This window comes from Dendrobium catenatum, unplaced genomic scaffold (genome assembly GCF_001605985.2).
Source record: "Dendrobium catenatum unplaced genomic scaffold, ASM160598v2 fragScaff_scaffold_1271, whole genome shotgun sequence".
Taxonomy (NCBI): domain Eukaryota; kingdom Viridiplantae; phylum Streptophyta; class Magnoliopsida; order Asparagales; family Orchidaceae; genus Dendrobium; species Dendrobium catenatum.
In genome coordinates this window covers 687,442-705,126 of record NW_021319733.1, presented here as the reverse complement: position 1 = coordinate 705,126, position 17,685 = coordinate 687,442, and the positions used below count along the sequence as shown (strand labels likewise).

The window sequence follows — 17,685 nt, the reverse complement described above, 5'->3', positions numbered from 1 at the left end:
TATGCTTAATTAGGAAGGAAAGTGAGGATGAGATTGAATTAATTATATCCTTAATTTATGGGACCTAATTAATTAAAGAGAGGAGGGGGAAGGTGCCGGCCAAGGAGAGAAGAGAGAGAGAGGGGTTAGGCATTAAGGAGGTGGGCCCAAGCAATTAAGGGGATTGAATACTTAAATCTGAAATTAATTTTAGATTTAAGTTAATATGGGGGTTTTCCTAAATTAAGGAGGATAGTTTAAAAAGAGTTTTGAAATTCAAATATTTTGAATTTGAATTTAGTTATCGTCATAAATTAGTGGGGATAAATTAAGAAAGCATTTATGGTGGATTCAAATTCAAAAGTTTGGAGGAAATAATGTGGTCGGCGGCTATTGTGGGGGAGAAGGATGTGGCCGGCGGCTTTAGGTGGTGGAGCAAGGGGTCGGCTGGTGGAGGTTTCACGCCAGCGGCCAAGGGCTTGGGTTAGGTAACTTAGATCCACGAATTGAGCACTTTCTTAATATGGATTATGTCAATTTAGGAAAAAATTCAGATTTTTAGTTGGAGTTCCCTCCTAATCTTCATGCTCCACATTTGGAAAGAGGGGAAGGCCGGCGGTTAGGGTTTGGGGTTTGGGTGGTGTTTGGCTAAGGAGGAAGGGGTGCAGGTTAAGTGGAAGGGATCTTGTTGAGGTTGACTGGCAGCTTGGGGACTTGAAGTGGCTGCGGGCGGGTGTTTGGGGAAGAAGAGGTGGCTGGATGTAGGGGAAAGGAAGAGACGATAAGAAAATACTACGAGTACTAACCGCGAGTCCCGGAATCCACCGGCAGCTGACGGGTGATGCGTGACCCTCTCCTAGGGTTTCTCCTCTCAAGAATTCAGAAAGAGATCAAGAACAAGAAAGCTAAAATTTTCATTCATATTCATCATTAACTCAAAATGCAAGAGAACTAGCCTATAAATAGGTATAATGAAACGAAAAGAAACAATGACTAAAATGCCCTTTGGGCTACGACACAACATGACCACCCCTAGGGGTAAAATGAAAAAAAAAAATAGAAATAAAAAATAAACTAGTTCATAAAAAAAAACTCCAGATGGTAGCCGCTGATCTCTGATGTTCTCATCAGATCCTATAACAAATACCCATAAGACACCATCATAATGCTCTTCAAGAAGAGATCCATCATTCTCCATGTAGGCCACTTAGAAATGATGTTGCAGATCATATCATGATTATTATTAGCATAAGGCTGATGATCAAAAGGATCGTTGTAAAGGGTTCAAAGTTGATTGTTCATTGTTTGATGGTAAACATTACTTAGTGCATGTATTGATTGACTCTTAGAGGACTATTCCACTTTGTTGAATATCTCTAAAAATTAGACAGCACTATTTTGCCAATTTCAAGTTAATTGGAATTGTCAAACATTTATGGAAAAATATTAATAATGAAGAAATAATAATTGGACAACACGCCGTTCATAATTGACCAGAAATAGAATATAGACTAAAAAAAAATATTTCTTCTCATGCCACAAGCGGTAATTGCTTACTCAAATTAGCACCATTTTAAGGCTCACTCACCGTGACTAACTACTTGAAAAATCTTGTAGAGCTTTCTTTAAACTATGTTGTTAGAGAAGGTGATTAGGTGAAAAAAACTAAATACATAAATGAATTGCATTTTAATAAGATTTATGTAGAATTTTATTAATCTGTGCATCAGACGATGCCCTTCACTTATTCATAAAATAAAAAAAATATATGAAAGAAAAGCAAGCATGTATTTTTCTCTTTTTGGATTGCTTTTTACATCTGATACTTCTACATTTGTATAGTTTAGTCATCCTGTTCGACAAACCCAATCTTTTTTTAAACTTGTCACCATTGATTCTAAGGACAAGACCACTTGCTATAAATTCCAATGGTCTTAGATGCCTTCAATGCAATCAAACAAGCCACCTCAGATTTTAATTCCTGCATCATGCTATGGCAATTGAAATTGTTGGGCTTGAGGATGATATGGGTGATGGTCTATATGAGGATATGAAAGATAATGTTTCATGCTTCGGAGATGAACAATTTGACGATCTTAAATTTATTGTTCATTTAGTTGTTGAATGATGAATGATGATTAGCTCTAACAGCTATAAAGATTAGATGAGAACTTATATCTTCCATCCCCACACCTTTTGCAATTAAAATATATGCAACTTAGTTGAAGACGTGAAAGTACTACGAAAGTAACATTTAAAACCACATTAATAGATATACTATTAAGGTTGAGTTGTATATGAATTCTTTTAATGTTGCTTGGGTTAAAAGGACATCCTTGCTTGACATTAAAAGAAGTCTTATATATATATATATTCAATTGGGTATTTATTTTGATATGATATGATCTATGAAACATATACACTTTAAAAGTCTTTCCTGTGGAAAACACTACTGACATGGGCATGCCTCCAAAAAGTTTCGATGCATATTTGAAATTCTAAAAATTATGTGAGTTGAGCTTTTTTTTCCCAACATTTGAGTCTTGTATAACTCGAATGCAATCCAACAAGATAGGTACATCCGCGGATACGAATGGGGCATGCTTAATTTATTTTTGGTCAAGTTCAAATTTGGTTCAAGATGGCATCTTTTTAGTCTTCAAAATAATATTAAAAAGTTTAGTAAATCAAGAAATTCTTTCCTCTCTTAAATATTTCTACACATCTATTGGAATATCACTAGGTCAAACAGCTTTTCCAGCATCTCTAACTTCAATTTTATTACTACGACGACAAAAACAAAAATATCTATTTTCATTTAAGATACTAAGGACACTAAAATCAATCATATTGTCACATTCTTCATTAAAAAAATTATTGAAATATCTCATCCATCTATATAGAATATCCTCTTCTAATAAAAATAGTTTTTGATTTGCATTCTTAATGCACTTCACTTGAACTAGATCCTTACTTTTCTTATCTCTTTACTTGGCTAACATATACACACATCTTTTGCCCTTCTTAGTACCCGATTTTTTATATAAATCAATAAAAGCTAAATTTTTAGCAGCACATATTGCTTTCTTAAACTCCTTACGAGCCTTTCTATATCTTTTCCAATTTTTTGAGCTTTTACATCTAAATCAAATTTTTTTGCAAAACTTCATATTTTTTATCTTTTCTTGTCATTTTGATTTTACCATCAACTATTTTAAAATTTTATAATAATTTAGAAACCTATGGTAACCCTACAAGTTTAAAAACTTCATTTCAACTCCAGAAGATTTAGCACTAGTATTTTTTTTAAAAGCTCAAACTATTCAAACCCTTGAAATATCTGTTTGATTTAAATGCCTTTAAAAAATCCCAACTAACAATTTCTAAATTTCTCTATCTGCTACTGCTGTTGCTTGACCTCAATAAGGGTCAAAGTTTCGAATCAATTAAAAAGATTTAAATGTGTTTCAGAGTCATAGGATGAGGAAGGAAGTGATTGGCTCTATCTGCTATTGCTGTTATTGGAGCAGAGGACCATTTACAGTATAATTTTCAAATATCGATATTGGTGGTTGATATGCTTATCCATTGGATAAACATTTAGCAGTAAGTCTTTTGTGTATTTCATTTGTATGTTGAAGGTTAAGGTACATTCCATACGGAAGCATCTTTTTACATTCGAAAGATTGCAAGGATGTTTTTATAATATCGACTACATACACTTCTTGTAGTTTAGTATTTTCCATTAAGTATTACTTTTGGACGACTTGCACATATTTGGGAATAAGAACTGAATTTGCTCAAAAACAATCATTTAACTTCAAGTTCTCCAACTAACATTCCTTCCACTTCACAATCTTATAGGTTGACGCTCATGTGAAAGCTCTCAGAACTCTATGCAAGCAAAAGGCTGTATCTCCAGAAGAGGGAGATGAACTTATTGGAAAATGGGTGCATCAGTTGCTGTACGGGGCTCAGAAAATTCTTGAAAGCTGCATGTCTACACTCTCAGAAACTGTCAAGACTGATGGCTTTTTAACTCCGCCAAGTGGTCAGATGAAAGGGAAAGATGAGGTAGCTTCATCAAAGTCCTTCTCACAAGCCATAACTGCAGCTTTCACTATTGGGTCTTTGGTTTTGATTTACCCCTCGGCTGATCTGCATGGTATTGTCCCTCTGTTACATACAATGATAACATCAGGGAAGCCTGGATCAGAGAAAACAAAACTAGCAAGTCTTACTATATCTGTGAAAGAAATGGAACCGTCTCTGTATGTTCATTCATGGGTGACCATGGGAAAAATTTGCCTTGTTGATGATAAACTAGCAACGCGTTACATGCCACTATTCGTACAGGTCTGTTGGTTTTTGCAACTGTGAAAAATAATGGCCTGGTTTCTCGTTACTCAGTTTACTGAGGTTTTTTATTGGTCTCGTAGGAACTTGAGAACAGTGATTGTGCAGCTCTTCGCAACAATATTTTGGTTATGATGGTTGACTTTTGTGTTCGGTACACAGCTTTAGTTGATTGGTATGTCACGCACAATTGCAATTCGCATGATTCTTTCACTGCATCTACATTTTCCTGCTTTTTGCATAAACTCCTTAATCTTTGGCAGTTCCTAGAAGTTGAATTTATAGTTGAAGTAGGATATAGCTGAAGCAGAGATTAGCATGACAAATCCTCCCCTATTACAGGTTGACAATTTTTTGCTGCTTTCTCATGTTGATATTGTGGCTTTTGCTAGATGAAGTCTGATAACTAAAGTCTTATGGTAATTGCTAATTACGAAATTTTTTACCTAACTTCTCCTATTCATTTTACACAGATTATTAACATTTAATTCATTAGGAAACGACTGATAAAAGTGCTTATATACTTCTATGAGGAGGTCCCATGCATATTATAAAAGACTAATGGATTCTCCTTGGATTCTGTGGTTATTTTCTGGAAGCCAGTTGTTGTTGTATGGGTTGGTCTGATCTTTTGTGAATCACTGGATCTTTATCAATTTTTGTTAAATAGTTTCATGTACCTATCTACTTCTCCTGCATCAAGTCATGCTTTGATTTTCCCTTTGAAAACATCTGTCAACATGGATTCAGATACAGAACTCATTATTGAAATTATTTCTTCTTATAGTTTAGAGTAAGGGTTTCCTTTTGTAACTTGCTAATTTGTATGTTGCTGGAGATGAAATCCCTGTCAATTGCTGGTATGGACTTTAGCTTGTGTAGGCAGCGGTGGAACTAGGAAGAGCTTAGGGTGGGAAATTGTCCACTCTGATTTTTTTTGCCCAATGCGATTGCCCAAATTTCAAGAAAAAATATCTTTTTGCTTTAGTCATGGATGTTCTCACTAGACATTTGTAAGAGGATGTACCTTGGTGCATGCTTTTTGCTGATGATATTCTTCTTGTTGATAAGACTAGAGAGGGAGTTGAAAGTATACTTGAATTATGGAGGTCAACATTAAAGACTAAAGGTTTTCTCTTGAGTAATAGACCTAGTGATGGGATTGTGACTTTGGACGATCAAGTCATTAATATGATAGAAATGTACCCCTCAAACTTAAGGGAAAATTCTATAAGATGGTAGTGAGGCCTGCAATGCTTTATGGTGCTGAATGTTGGCCATTAAAAGAGAAGCATAATACTAAGTTAAGTGTGACAGAGATGAGGATGCTCAGGTGGATGAGTGGCTTTACCCTTAGAGATAGGATACGAAATGAGCATATACGTGAAAAGGTTGGAGTAGCTCCAGTAGAAGATAAGATTAGAGAGAGTCGCCTTAGATGGTGTGGTCACATAAAACGATGGCCTTCCAATGACCCGGTTAGGAGAGTAGAGGTATTAGATTTGACTTATGTTAAGAAAGGTAGAGGCAGACCTAAAAAGACTTGGTTAGAAAATATTAGGAATGACTTTTCTTTATTAGATTTAAATTAGAATTTGACCTTTAATAGGACACAATGGAGAAAAAGGATTCATGTAGCCGACCCCACGTAGTGGGATAAAGGCTTGTTGTTGTTGTTGTATACATAAAATTTTGTATATCACAATTTTATTTTGCCCACCTTCAAATGAGAGGTTAGTTACGCCTACACCGTAGTCGGGTGACTAAGGTAGAGGGAACAGCCGTCAGGTGACGGTGGTTTGTGGTCGGAAGGATCATAATCGGGTGATAAAGGTCAGAGGGTTCCGTAGTTGACAGACGATTGAGGTCGGAGGGCCACGGTAGTCGGAGGGGCCACAGTCGACAGTCGATGGTGGTCGAGGGGACCGTAGTTAGCGGGCGATTACGGTAGGAGGGATCGTAGTCAGTGAGCAATGGAGGTTGAAGGGATCGTAATCGGCGGACGATAAAGGTTAGAGGGATCATAGTAGGCGGACGGTAGAGGTTGGAGGCTAGAGGGATCATAGATGGTGAGCGATAGGGGTTGGAGGGACCATCATAGGCTTGTGATGGAGGTCGGAGGGACTATAGTCGATGGGTGACGGTGGCCGGAGGGATTGTAGTCGGTGGAAAACGGAGGTTGGAGGGATCATAGTTGGCGGACGCAGAGGTCAGAGGGATCGTAGTTGGCAACGACAGAGTTTGCAGGCTAGAGGGATCATAGTTGGTGGGTGATGGAGGTCGAAGGGACCATAGTTGGAGAACGATGGTGGTCCAAGGGACCGTAGTTTGAGGGTGACAGTGGTTCCAGGGGTTCGTAGTCTGTGGGTGTCGGTGTTTGGAGGGACCACAGTGGCGAGCGACGAAGGTTTGCGGGCAACAATGGTTAGAAGGATCATACTTGGCGGACGATAGAAGTTTGAGGGATCGTAGTCGGCTTGCAATTGTGGTCAGAGAGATCATAGTCTCTGGGCAATGGTCGTTAGCGGGCGACAGTGGTCGAAGGGAATGTCAGCGACTGGTGACGGAGGTCGGAGGGACCATAGTAGGCGTGCGATGGTGGTTGGAGGGATTGTAGTCTGTTGGTGATGGTGGTCGGAGGTACCATAGTCAACGGGCGATGGTGGTCAGAGGGTTGTAGTATGCGAACAACGGTGGTTCGAGGGACCGTATTCAGCGGGTGATGGTGGTTGGAGGGACTATAGTTGACGGGCGATGGTGGTCGGAGGGATCGTAGTTGACAGGTGACGAAGGTTGGAGGGACTGTAGTTGGTAGGCAACGGTGGCCAGAGGGACAGTAGTTGGCGGGCGACAGTGATTGTAGGGATCGTAGTCAGTAGCAACGGAGGTCAGACGAAGGCCCATCTATGGTTGCTGGATGGAGGTCTGATGGTGATGGTCGGGCACAGGTCTAGTAGCAGCCTAGTGGTGAGGGTTCGCCTGCGGTTGTATTGAGGTGGAGCTTTGGGATGCTTCAAGATTCAGAGTTCTCTTAAGTGTCTAGCCTAGAGTTTAAGCCTCCAAATGTCCAAGCCCCCTCTCATGTGAGAAGAGGGTTTTATTTATAGATTTTGAAAAAGTGGCATGCTCCATAAATATGGAGAAGATCCATGGTAAATTCAGAGTGCTCCATCTGATGGCTCATATTTATTCCCTAGATCATGGAGTTTTTGTTCAACATTTAAGTTCCTTACTCATATCAGAATTAAAAGATCTTGGGCTCATTGGATTCGTCTTATTGAGCCTCTTAATTCAACTATAAGCATGCCATATTTGGATATCATTTGGTAATCTAATTACTATTTTGGAGCTTCTAAATATGCTTTAAGCCCTTGATTTGAACTCGTTTGGGTTCAGATTAGACTAATTTTGGTGTCGTTAGATTCTTCTCATTGAGACGTTCAATTTAACTATAAGTTTGCTGAAATTGGAGTTCTGATGATCTGATATTTAATTTTGAAAGTTGCCAACTAGAATACGCCTCAAGATTTGTGCTCGATTAAAGCGATTTTTGGTGACTTATGAATACTAATAATAATAACTAAAACAAAAATTATATTTCTTTTAAAAGATTTTTTTAAAATGGATGATGGGATGGCCAAATGCTTTCCCACTTTTCTAATGCCAATGGCATGTTGTTATGATACAAGCCTTAATCAATGTTTAAAATTGCGTAATCGGATATTTAGGCGTTTTTCGTTTGTGAGGCGAGGCGTAAGCCTCAAAATTAAAAAATTTTGTAAACATAAAATGATAAATTTTGTATGTACTAATGAGTAAATAATATATAAAACATAAAAATACACAAGATAAATAGCAATGACATATCACGTAAGAACTCATAAGTCATCAGCACTATCTTTAGTCATCACTAAGGGGGTCTTCATTTGAATCATCATTATGATGAATTGCTCTCCTCTTCCTCCTCTCCTATAGAGTGCAATGTCTCCCAATTAGCTCCATTCTCATTATCAGTTATCTTCCTCTTTCCTAAATATTTTTAAATAATATCATAATGAATAATAGTGTAATACATTAATAAAAGTCTAAGAAAAGAAAACTATATTATTTATATACCTTTTTTATTTGTTTTTGAGTTGTGGTGGATGTAGATGCTTTAAAACCATCAAAGAAATTAACATTTAAATCTTCATCTTGTAATTCAGACGACATCACTTCAACTTCATCATCTACAAATCACTCATCATCAGATGTCACATCCTCGCAAAGCAAATGATCTTCATCATCCATTAATCATTTTTTCTTCAAATTCTTATCTCTGAGTCTCCTATTGTACATAATGTACAACAGTGAGTTCATCCTCAATGTCGACAAACAATTTCTCCTCTTTGTATGTACTTGGTTGTAAGCACTCCAATTCCTTTCACAATTATATGAAGAGCATGTCAAGCCCTAAACTTTCATAGCTAAACACTACAATTCTAGAGTCCCATCATCAAATTGAATCCACCTCTCAACTAATATTTATATAAGAGAGTTTAATTAGTGCGAAAAAATAACTTTTAAATAAATGTTTAAACATTAAATAAAAGTCTTCTTTGTTCCTTCTTTAATTGGCAATTGTATTCTTTGCTTGCTGTAATCCAAAAAAACCTTCTTTGTTCTTAAAAGTTACCAATTGCATGTTAACATTTGATCTTTCGGTTACATCACTTATTGGCTGATCCATGCAATGATACAATCTCAACTTTATTTTAGGGTTTGTAGACTTGTTCTCTGCATATTGATACTGAGGGTTTAGGTAGTAGCCAGCGGCATGCAAGTGTCATTGAAGCTGTAGTTCCCACCTATCATCAATAATATTCCAAATTTCCCTAAAGCTTCCCTCACTGCCTCCTAAGTTGGAGGCAATCATCTCTTTGGCTTCATCCATAGCATTGTAGATGAAACCCATTGCAGGCTTCTTCTCAGCATCCACCATCCTTAAAACATGAACTAAAGGTCTAGTGGTTGTAATGGCATATAAGACACTTTGCCAAAATCTGTCATTTAAAACAATATTTCTAATCTCTTTTCCCTCAGCCTTCTTCGCCCAAGCACAACTCAACCACTGTGTAGATGTGAACATAGCCTCTAAAGGTTGTCTGGCATCCAGCATGCTCTCTAAGGTCAAGTATGCGGTGGCAAATCTTGTTGCGGCTGGCCTTAGAATTTCTTTCTTCGAAAACTTTCTCATTGTCATTTAAAATAATCTTTCTAATCTCTTTTCCTTCAGCCTTATTCACCCAAGCACAACTCAACCACTGTGTAGATGTGAACATAGCATCTAAAGGTTGTTTAGCATCTAATATGCTCTCTAAGGTCAAGTAAGCGGTGTCAAATCTTGTTGCTGCTGGCCTTAGAATTTTTTTTTTAAATTTCCTCATAAAAGCTAGAAACCAAGAGTGGTTGTAAATAAACTTGGTTATTTTTTTGCTTTAGTAAGTGCATTTTTATGTTGAGGTAGCTCTCCAAGCTTCTCAAGAATCAGATCTATGCAATGTGCAGCACATGGAGTCCAGTACAGATGTTTCCTCCTATTCATAAGTTTTTTACCTGCAGCCTTGTAAGCACTTGCATTATCTGTCGCAATTTGTACAACCAAATATTCTCCAATCTCATCAACAATACTATCTAATAATCCAAATATAAACTCAACATCTTTGACCTGGTCAGATGCTTCAATTGATCTTAAAAATATAGTATCATACGCATATCATACGCATACTATACGCATAATATACGTAAAATAAAAAAAAATTATGCGTTCATAACAGTTGCAGTTTTTACTTTTGATTGAACTTCAAGCATTCATACATAAAATTTTTCTTCTCAGAACTCAGACTCAGAATACCTTTGTAATTTATTTCGGCTGGTAATGGTTCATTTGAATTTGGGTATGGAATTAGTTGCAATTCGGTTGAGATTAACTCATTTTGGGGGATTGGCTCATTTCTGGATGGAATTTGTATGTTTTGGGATTGGATTGGTTTATTGAGGGGAGGGATATCTGATTTCTGTTTCTTATTGGAAGATGAAGAGTAGTTAAGTGAGCTAACAGATCATTTCTGAGAAAATAATTTACTCTGATCAATGTAATTATTGACCTTAACTTTAATAACTTTTACTCTTTGAGCTAGATTTTCAAATTTTTTGCTCAACCTACCTTCAAATTCAAGAAAGAGTTTTGTGCAGGTTTCTTGGCAAGATTTGATTTTTTTTTCTTGGAGAGAATCCAGTGCTTCAGCAGAAAAACTAAAGTGTGGTTGCTGAGGAGATTGGTGGAGGTCTTGCTGAGGAGGTGGGGTATGATGGGGAGATTTAGGAGGGGGTTGATGGGTGGATATTTCATGAGGGGATGGAGGGTTGTCTGATGGATATTTCTTGATGTTAACCAGATCAATTTCAGCCTGGGAAACTCCTTGAAGGACAAAAAATTTGCAAAAAAAAATTTGTATGTCAGCAAAATCTTATTATTTATAGATGTATTAATTGAAATTTGATATAAGATGTACTTGACTTTTCCTTAGATTAACAAATAAATTAGTGACCACCTCTGTAGTATATGCAATATCATCGGCCCATCGAAGAAAACGGGGCCTTTTGTTATCATACATAGGAGCATGAATAGAATTATGCTCCAGGAACCAAATATACATAAGATGAAAGAAAGTTTTAGCAAATGAATTATAAAAATTAGATAAAATTTCGAATGAATTTAGTAGTTAGCACTCATAATTAGCAGAGGTACAAAATCGTTGATGTAACATGCTGGCTTTTTATTTGAAATCTTGGAGGAGGCTTTATTAAACTCTCATACTAAAAATTCCCTAATCGACTCCGTCCAGTTTATTGACAAAAAATCATCTACATTATTTGCTATTCTTTGAAGCAACCGAGGGGTTTTAAAATTTTTAAGTTGAAAAAATAAATTTGAACATAAATATATAATAAACGTTCTTAACATAGTCTCGGGTGAGATTTGCTTGTTCAACTTCAGCATGTTCGTCTTAATTTTCAATGATGTAACTGATGTATGTGCTAAGAAAAGCTATGATATTTCTCCTTTATTTGATAGACTAGTAAGAATGACCACTTCATCAGTAGTGAAAGGAATTGACTGACCTTTTAGAATAAAACATTGTTTTGAAATATTCCACCTTTAGATCAGCTCATAAATAAGTGAGACATTTTTCTCAAATTCAAGAAATTGCAAAAATTGTATGATCTTTAAACGGTTCAATCTGTCCATGACTTCAGGAGAAATTTGCCGAGCAAAATTATCACAGATTGTTCAAAATGTCGAAACATAGCAGCGATGGATAATAGGACGAACATATATCTGAAAAATCAAGGTTAAAAACATATAAAATAAGTATAAAAAGATAGTCATAAGAATCACACAAAATACACACAAGTACGCACAGTATACACACATCATATGCATAGAGTACGCACAACATACGCACAAGTACGCACATCATACGCATACAGTACTCAGTGCTTATGCACAGCATACGCACAACATTGACATAAACTACTATATTTTAAAAGTTTGTTAGGGTTTAATTTTAATTGTTAAAATTTAGCTAGGGTTTAGGTTTTGAATTTCAACATAAACCCTAAATACAGAGAAAATACGATAGCATCAAACATTTAAAAAGTTTTGAGAATGAACGCATACGCATAACGTAAGCATAAAATACGAAGAACTTCAAAACCCTAAACACATATGCATAGCATAAGCATAAAATACGCAGAACTTGAAAAGAAAACATGTCAGCAAATTACCTTTCTCTTTGGGGAAAAATTATTAGGCGCGGAGTGCGCACCGTCCGCACAAGCACTGGGTACCTAGCGGTTCTCAGCGGTACTAAGTGCGGGTACCCTTAGGTAATCAATGCTTATGCGGATGGTTCTCCCCGTTTGCACTCTGCACCTAATAATCTCTCCTCTTTGGGGGTGACAATATCTGAGAAGGAACTGAGTGAATGCTTGAAATTGCTCCAGAGCAAATGCTTGAAATGTATGCCGGAAGTTGAAAACCGAAAAGCCGCGTAAACTGTGAAATTTTTACGCCATTTTACCTTTACCAGGGTTTAAATGTTGAAGCCACGTCGATATTTCTCCAGGCAATCCACGTCGGCAATTGGGGGGTGGGGTCTGAACTGATCAAAAATATATTAGGTTAGTTTTTTTTAAAAAAAATTTTTAGAGGCGACACCTAGGGGTGTCAATTTCGGGTCATGGTTTGGGTTCGGGTCGAACACGGAACTGACTTGGGTTCAAACGGGTCGACCCTAACTCGACCTGGGTAGGTAAAAATAAATTAGGTTAAATTTTAAAAAGGCGACGCCTTAAATATATGAGGCGAGGCGCGCCTTATGGCGCGCCTCAGTAAACTTGAGGCGTAAGCCTCATAAACTAAACTTAATGCGTAGGCTTTGAGGCTTAATTGGTCGAAAATGCACTGAGGCGCGCCTTTTATTGCGCAATTTTAAACGTTGGCCGCGCGGGCAGGGTTCGAATTGGGGAACCCGAACCCGACTCGTTTTGGAAACAGGTCGGGTCTAACCCGAAAATTCTGGGTCGGGTTCTTGTCGGGTTTTCGTGTCGTGTCAAATATTAACACCCCTAGAAACACCTCAAAACTGTGAGGCTAGGCGCACCTCAATAAACTTGAGGCATACGACTCAAAACCTGAACTTATTGCGTGGGCTTTGAGGCTTAAAGGGGCCATATTGTGATGTGGCTCGCCTTTTATTTCGCAATTTTAAACCATGGCCTTAATATGAAATGATAGTGTATTATTGTTTTTTTTTAATTAAAATTCATCTCTTAAGTCCCATCATCTTCTTCATTAGGCACTCTTTAATATGCAACACCATCCTAAACTAGCCTACCAGTCATTTTTCCCTTAGGCTACGTCTCTCTCTTTCTTACTCATGTTTCGCTTCCTCAATTGCAAATGCTTAAGATTACCAGCATAAACTAAAGTGATTTTGAGCCTCTCGCAAGTGGCTTGTGGCCCATTCATGTTATTTTGATGTTTTTGGGAACTATTTTTTATAGATTTTAGATGATTTTGTGCACAATACATCCTGCATAAATACACTCATATATCATTGTTAGTGTTGCAGTATGACTTATTTTGTATACCTTTTCACAAGGGTGACATTGAAGCGTTGGCGAAATTCACATAAAATTTTGGACAAAAAAGTGAAAAGAGTGCTAGATAGAAAAAACGAAGTGCCTTCACACTAAACGCAAGTTTGCTCAAGAAATAAAAATTACATAATAGACACGCAGAAACACACTCTATAAGTTAAAGAAACTTAATGCTAACAAGGGTGTGAGGACAAGCAAAAAAAAAAGGGTGTGAGGACAAGCAAATTTGTGAAAAAAAGAATAAACAATGCATCATAAAATGTGCAAAATGGTACGTGTGAAAAGTGAGCATAGTGGTGCATTGATGTACATCCAAAGTGGCACAACACACCAAAAAATCATGTATATATTGCAATAGAAAACGTGCAACAGACATGTATGCGTCTCAATGAATGCCTCATCATCAATTAGATGATCATTTTGAATTAAAAATAATTCCAAAATAATAATGAAAGCTTTTATGCAAAATAGATTGTGTTGTAAAATTTTCCACACATTCTTTTTTATGCAAACACAAAAAATTCACTTACCTTGAAAAACATACAAATTGATTTTCAGTTTATATATTTCTATGTTTTGATCCCAAACAACGTTATATTGTTGCACATAGAAATCAACTCAAAAGTTCAGAATGGCACAATTGTTGTTTTTAAGCACAAAGGAAAAAAAGAAGCTAAAAACAAGACTATCAAAAGAAATAGAAACAAACCCTAGAAAAAGAAAAGAAAAATCTGTATGAAAAAAAGGCCAATGTGGGAAAAAAATTAAAGAAAATGTAAAATAATTAAGGACATTTTAAAAAAAAATTCAAAACCATATTTTGCACCTTAGGCCTTCTTAGTTTGTATTAAAATGTGTAGTTCCTTATTTCCACCCAATATAAATCATGTAAATAGCTAAAATTCTAGAAAATATAAAGTATCAGATATGGTTCCTTATTTCCATCCAATGTGTAGTTCCTTTTTGAAATGTGTAGTTCCTCACTTTGCTAAGGTCGGCTTAAAATTGATCCCTTTAGTGAGCTTTTGCCCCAAGTCTATGTGGTCCTCTTGGATGCAAAACCCATGATTCCCATCAAAGATTTTCTAGTCAGGTTTTAACTACCTATTTTGATCAAGTAGAATAGAGTCTATGACAACCCAATATAACAAAATTATAGAATTTTTATGAGGTTTGTCATCATTTTCCTATTACTTGATTCGAAATAACTGTGTTATATTATTTTCCCATTTCAATTTGTTGTTACTAAAAGCAAAACATCCTAGAGTTTAGAGGGGAGCCTTATTAGAAGGTTCTCTCTTATAATAAAAATGAATAATTAATCATAGGGGCATGAGATTGAGAAATCCCAACTAGAGAGAAAAAATCTCCTTGCAATTTTTTGTCTAATATTTAATCTGTTTTTTAAAAATCAACCCATAATCACTAAAAATATCAACACACCGAAGTTAGAAATTTTGGAGTCCAGATTGTGTTTTAAGAAAATTTGTGAATCAAGTTTCTGCAAAACTCATTCAATGGGCTAGCCAAACTTTTCTAATCCTATCTCAAACAAAACCTTGTTCTTTATCAAACATATTAAATTAAATGTTATAGCATCATCATCATCATCATTATAATCATCATCATCTTCATTTGCCTAATCCCAGTTATTTGGGATCAACTTTATGAATTCTCAAATTTTATTCGTTTTTGTTGGGTGTTACTTGAGGCACTAAACCTATTTTTTGCAAATCATTTTAAATAACTTTTATCATTATGGGTTTAAGTCTCCCGTTTTATTAACTCAACTAATATGTGCATTTTCTATACTTTATTGTACAATCCAAACACCTAAATTTATTAGTAAACTTTATTATATTTAATCTATAAATTAAATTTTAATATCATTTTCATCATTAATCTGTGTTACTATTTATGTTTATCTTTACAGATTATTCTTTATTTATTAATGAGAGTTTTGCATGTGATACTAACTTTTGTTTCCCAAATATTTGCTCAAGATTCTAGCCAATTATGTGTTTGGTTCTCCCATTTATTCATGTCACTTTTATATTGGTTTGATCTACTTGCTTTTTGTGATATTTCTTTTGCTCTCCTTTATACAAGTTTAAATAGCAAGCAAATTTTCTGTTAGTGTTCTCAATTTATAACACTACAACAGTCTTTCTAATAATTTATCCACCCCATTTCACATTAGTCCTTTTATCCTTTGCATTTTGGTCAAACATTTAATATTGATTTATTTGTTATTCAACGATTGGATCCATACTCCAAGCTCGTTTTTGGCAATTTTTAAAATTTTCCTCCTAGGCTCTCTTATATTCTTTTATCATATACTACACTAAAGATACCTAACCATTTAGCCATTTCGTATTAATTATACAAGATTTATCATACTCTTAGACTTTGTTTGGGACGGCTTCTGTCACGACCCGGCCCGATTAGCTCGCAAGTGCGAGGCGGGAACGAAGGTCGGACATGAACAATTAATAAAAACCTTTACATTACTCAATTAACATATCTCCAAATATGAACCAAACATAATGAAAGAGCCACTAATGAGTCTCCAAATAAAAACTTTCATTTCTTCCATTTAAACACATCAACATAAAGATTTAACATAAAGTCTACAAAAAGTGAATGATGTCCAAAAAGTCAATTCCTTACATATCTTCTCTAAACCTTCTATTCAAAACATCAAAAATAGCATAACAAAACCTGTCGTCCGTCGTCTCCTTATGACAGCACGTGAGGGGAGGTCTATCCGCCATCTATCTTCTACCCGATCCTCCTAAAAAGTGTCCCACAACATGGGTGAGTCACAACTCAATAGGTGCAAATGCAATTCAATTAAATTTAGAGTTAAGAGAAGAAAACTATAACATGCTTTGGTATTTTAACAAAAGAATCATCAACATATAACAACTTTTGTTCAAGGAGATGCATGCTTTTACCTCAACCTTCAAGTTCTTATTCCTTTCATAATATTTCCATTCTTCCTTTTAAAACATTATGCCTCAAATGATAGTCTCAAATGCATATAACATGAATATGAAATATTCATAATAGCTTAATATGTAAATATAACACCTGTCTCGGAAGTATCACTTGTATTGATCAGGTACATAAAATTGGCCATTCCTTTACCATTGGTTCATAAGAACCATCATTTATGATGGCTCATAAGAGCCTCCTTTACCATTTGATACTTTCGCGACAACATGCACATACATTTAATACTTACATATTCATAAGAGATGCTTTAGTAAACTATTCAAATGTATGCTTTCATAATGATATACATGTTTGCTATGCTCATGTGCTCATTTGCATGTAAATGAATGATAAGTGTAGTACATATAAAGAAAAGAGCATGAGAATCATTCATGAGTTATAAAATTGCATAAAAGAAACCTTTACATTTGCTCAAGTGTCCATGAACTTATACAAGGGAACATGAGTCATAAGAATATCATAATGAGCATAAAAGAAATTGTCATTTATATGTATTTACATGAAAGAAGAGTTTTCTAAATTTAGAAGAATGTCCATTCCACCTACCTCAACTCGTTCACCTCTTTCGTTTGTCCGGTCAAATCATTTCCTTCCACACGGTTAATATCTAGAAGAGCCATACACAAAAAACATAAGTAACAAAAATTATAAAAACTTGCATTACATGAAAAAGCCCTACAATAGTCTCTAAAATCCTTCCAAAAGCCCATTAGAACCATGAGGATAAAAATTTCCTTAATTAGGGAAATCCTAAATTTCAAAACTCAAAAACTTGCATCAACCTTACAATGTTTTCCCATAAAAACTTTCCTATGTCGTTAGAAACATCTTTTGTGAAGGCATTTCCAAAGAAGAATAATTTTAAGCTATGATGCACCGACACTTCTCCTCAAAGAGGCGTGCAGTGTCCGACACGACACTCGCACGACACTCCTCCGACACGTGTCGGACACGCCGAAAACATGTCCAATTAATAAATATTAAAAACAAATTGGACACGCGTTATCTTAAATTTTTATGATTTTTTTTTAAATATAATTTATTGTATTTGGCGGGATTTAAAATAAATTGCTTATTTCCTATCCACAACACCAAATCAACGGATGCACTTAATACTCAAATTTT

General features: G+C 35.8%; 1 protein-coding gene across 1 annotated transcript in view; it reads left to right on the top strand.

Moving 5' to 3' along the window:
• The window catches only part of LOC110100835 (condensin-2 complex subunit D3), a 41,777-nt gene that overhangs the window by 12,848 nt on the left and 11,244 nt on the right, over positions 1-17,685 (top strand). The window contains exons 3-4 of the mRNA XM_020828524.2: positions 3,844-4,335; positions 4,419-4,510. Of these exons, the coding sequence (XP_020684183.1) occupies positions 3,844-4,335; positions 4,419-4,510 (584 nt within the window). The remainder of the gene's footprint in view (positions 1-3,843; positions 4,336-4,418; positions 4,511-17,685) is intronic.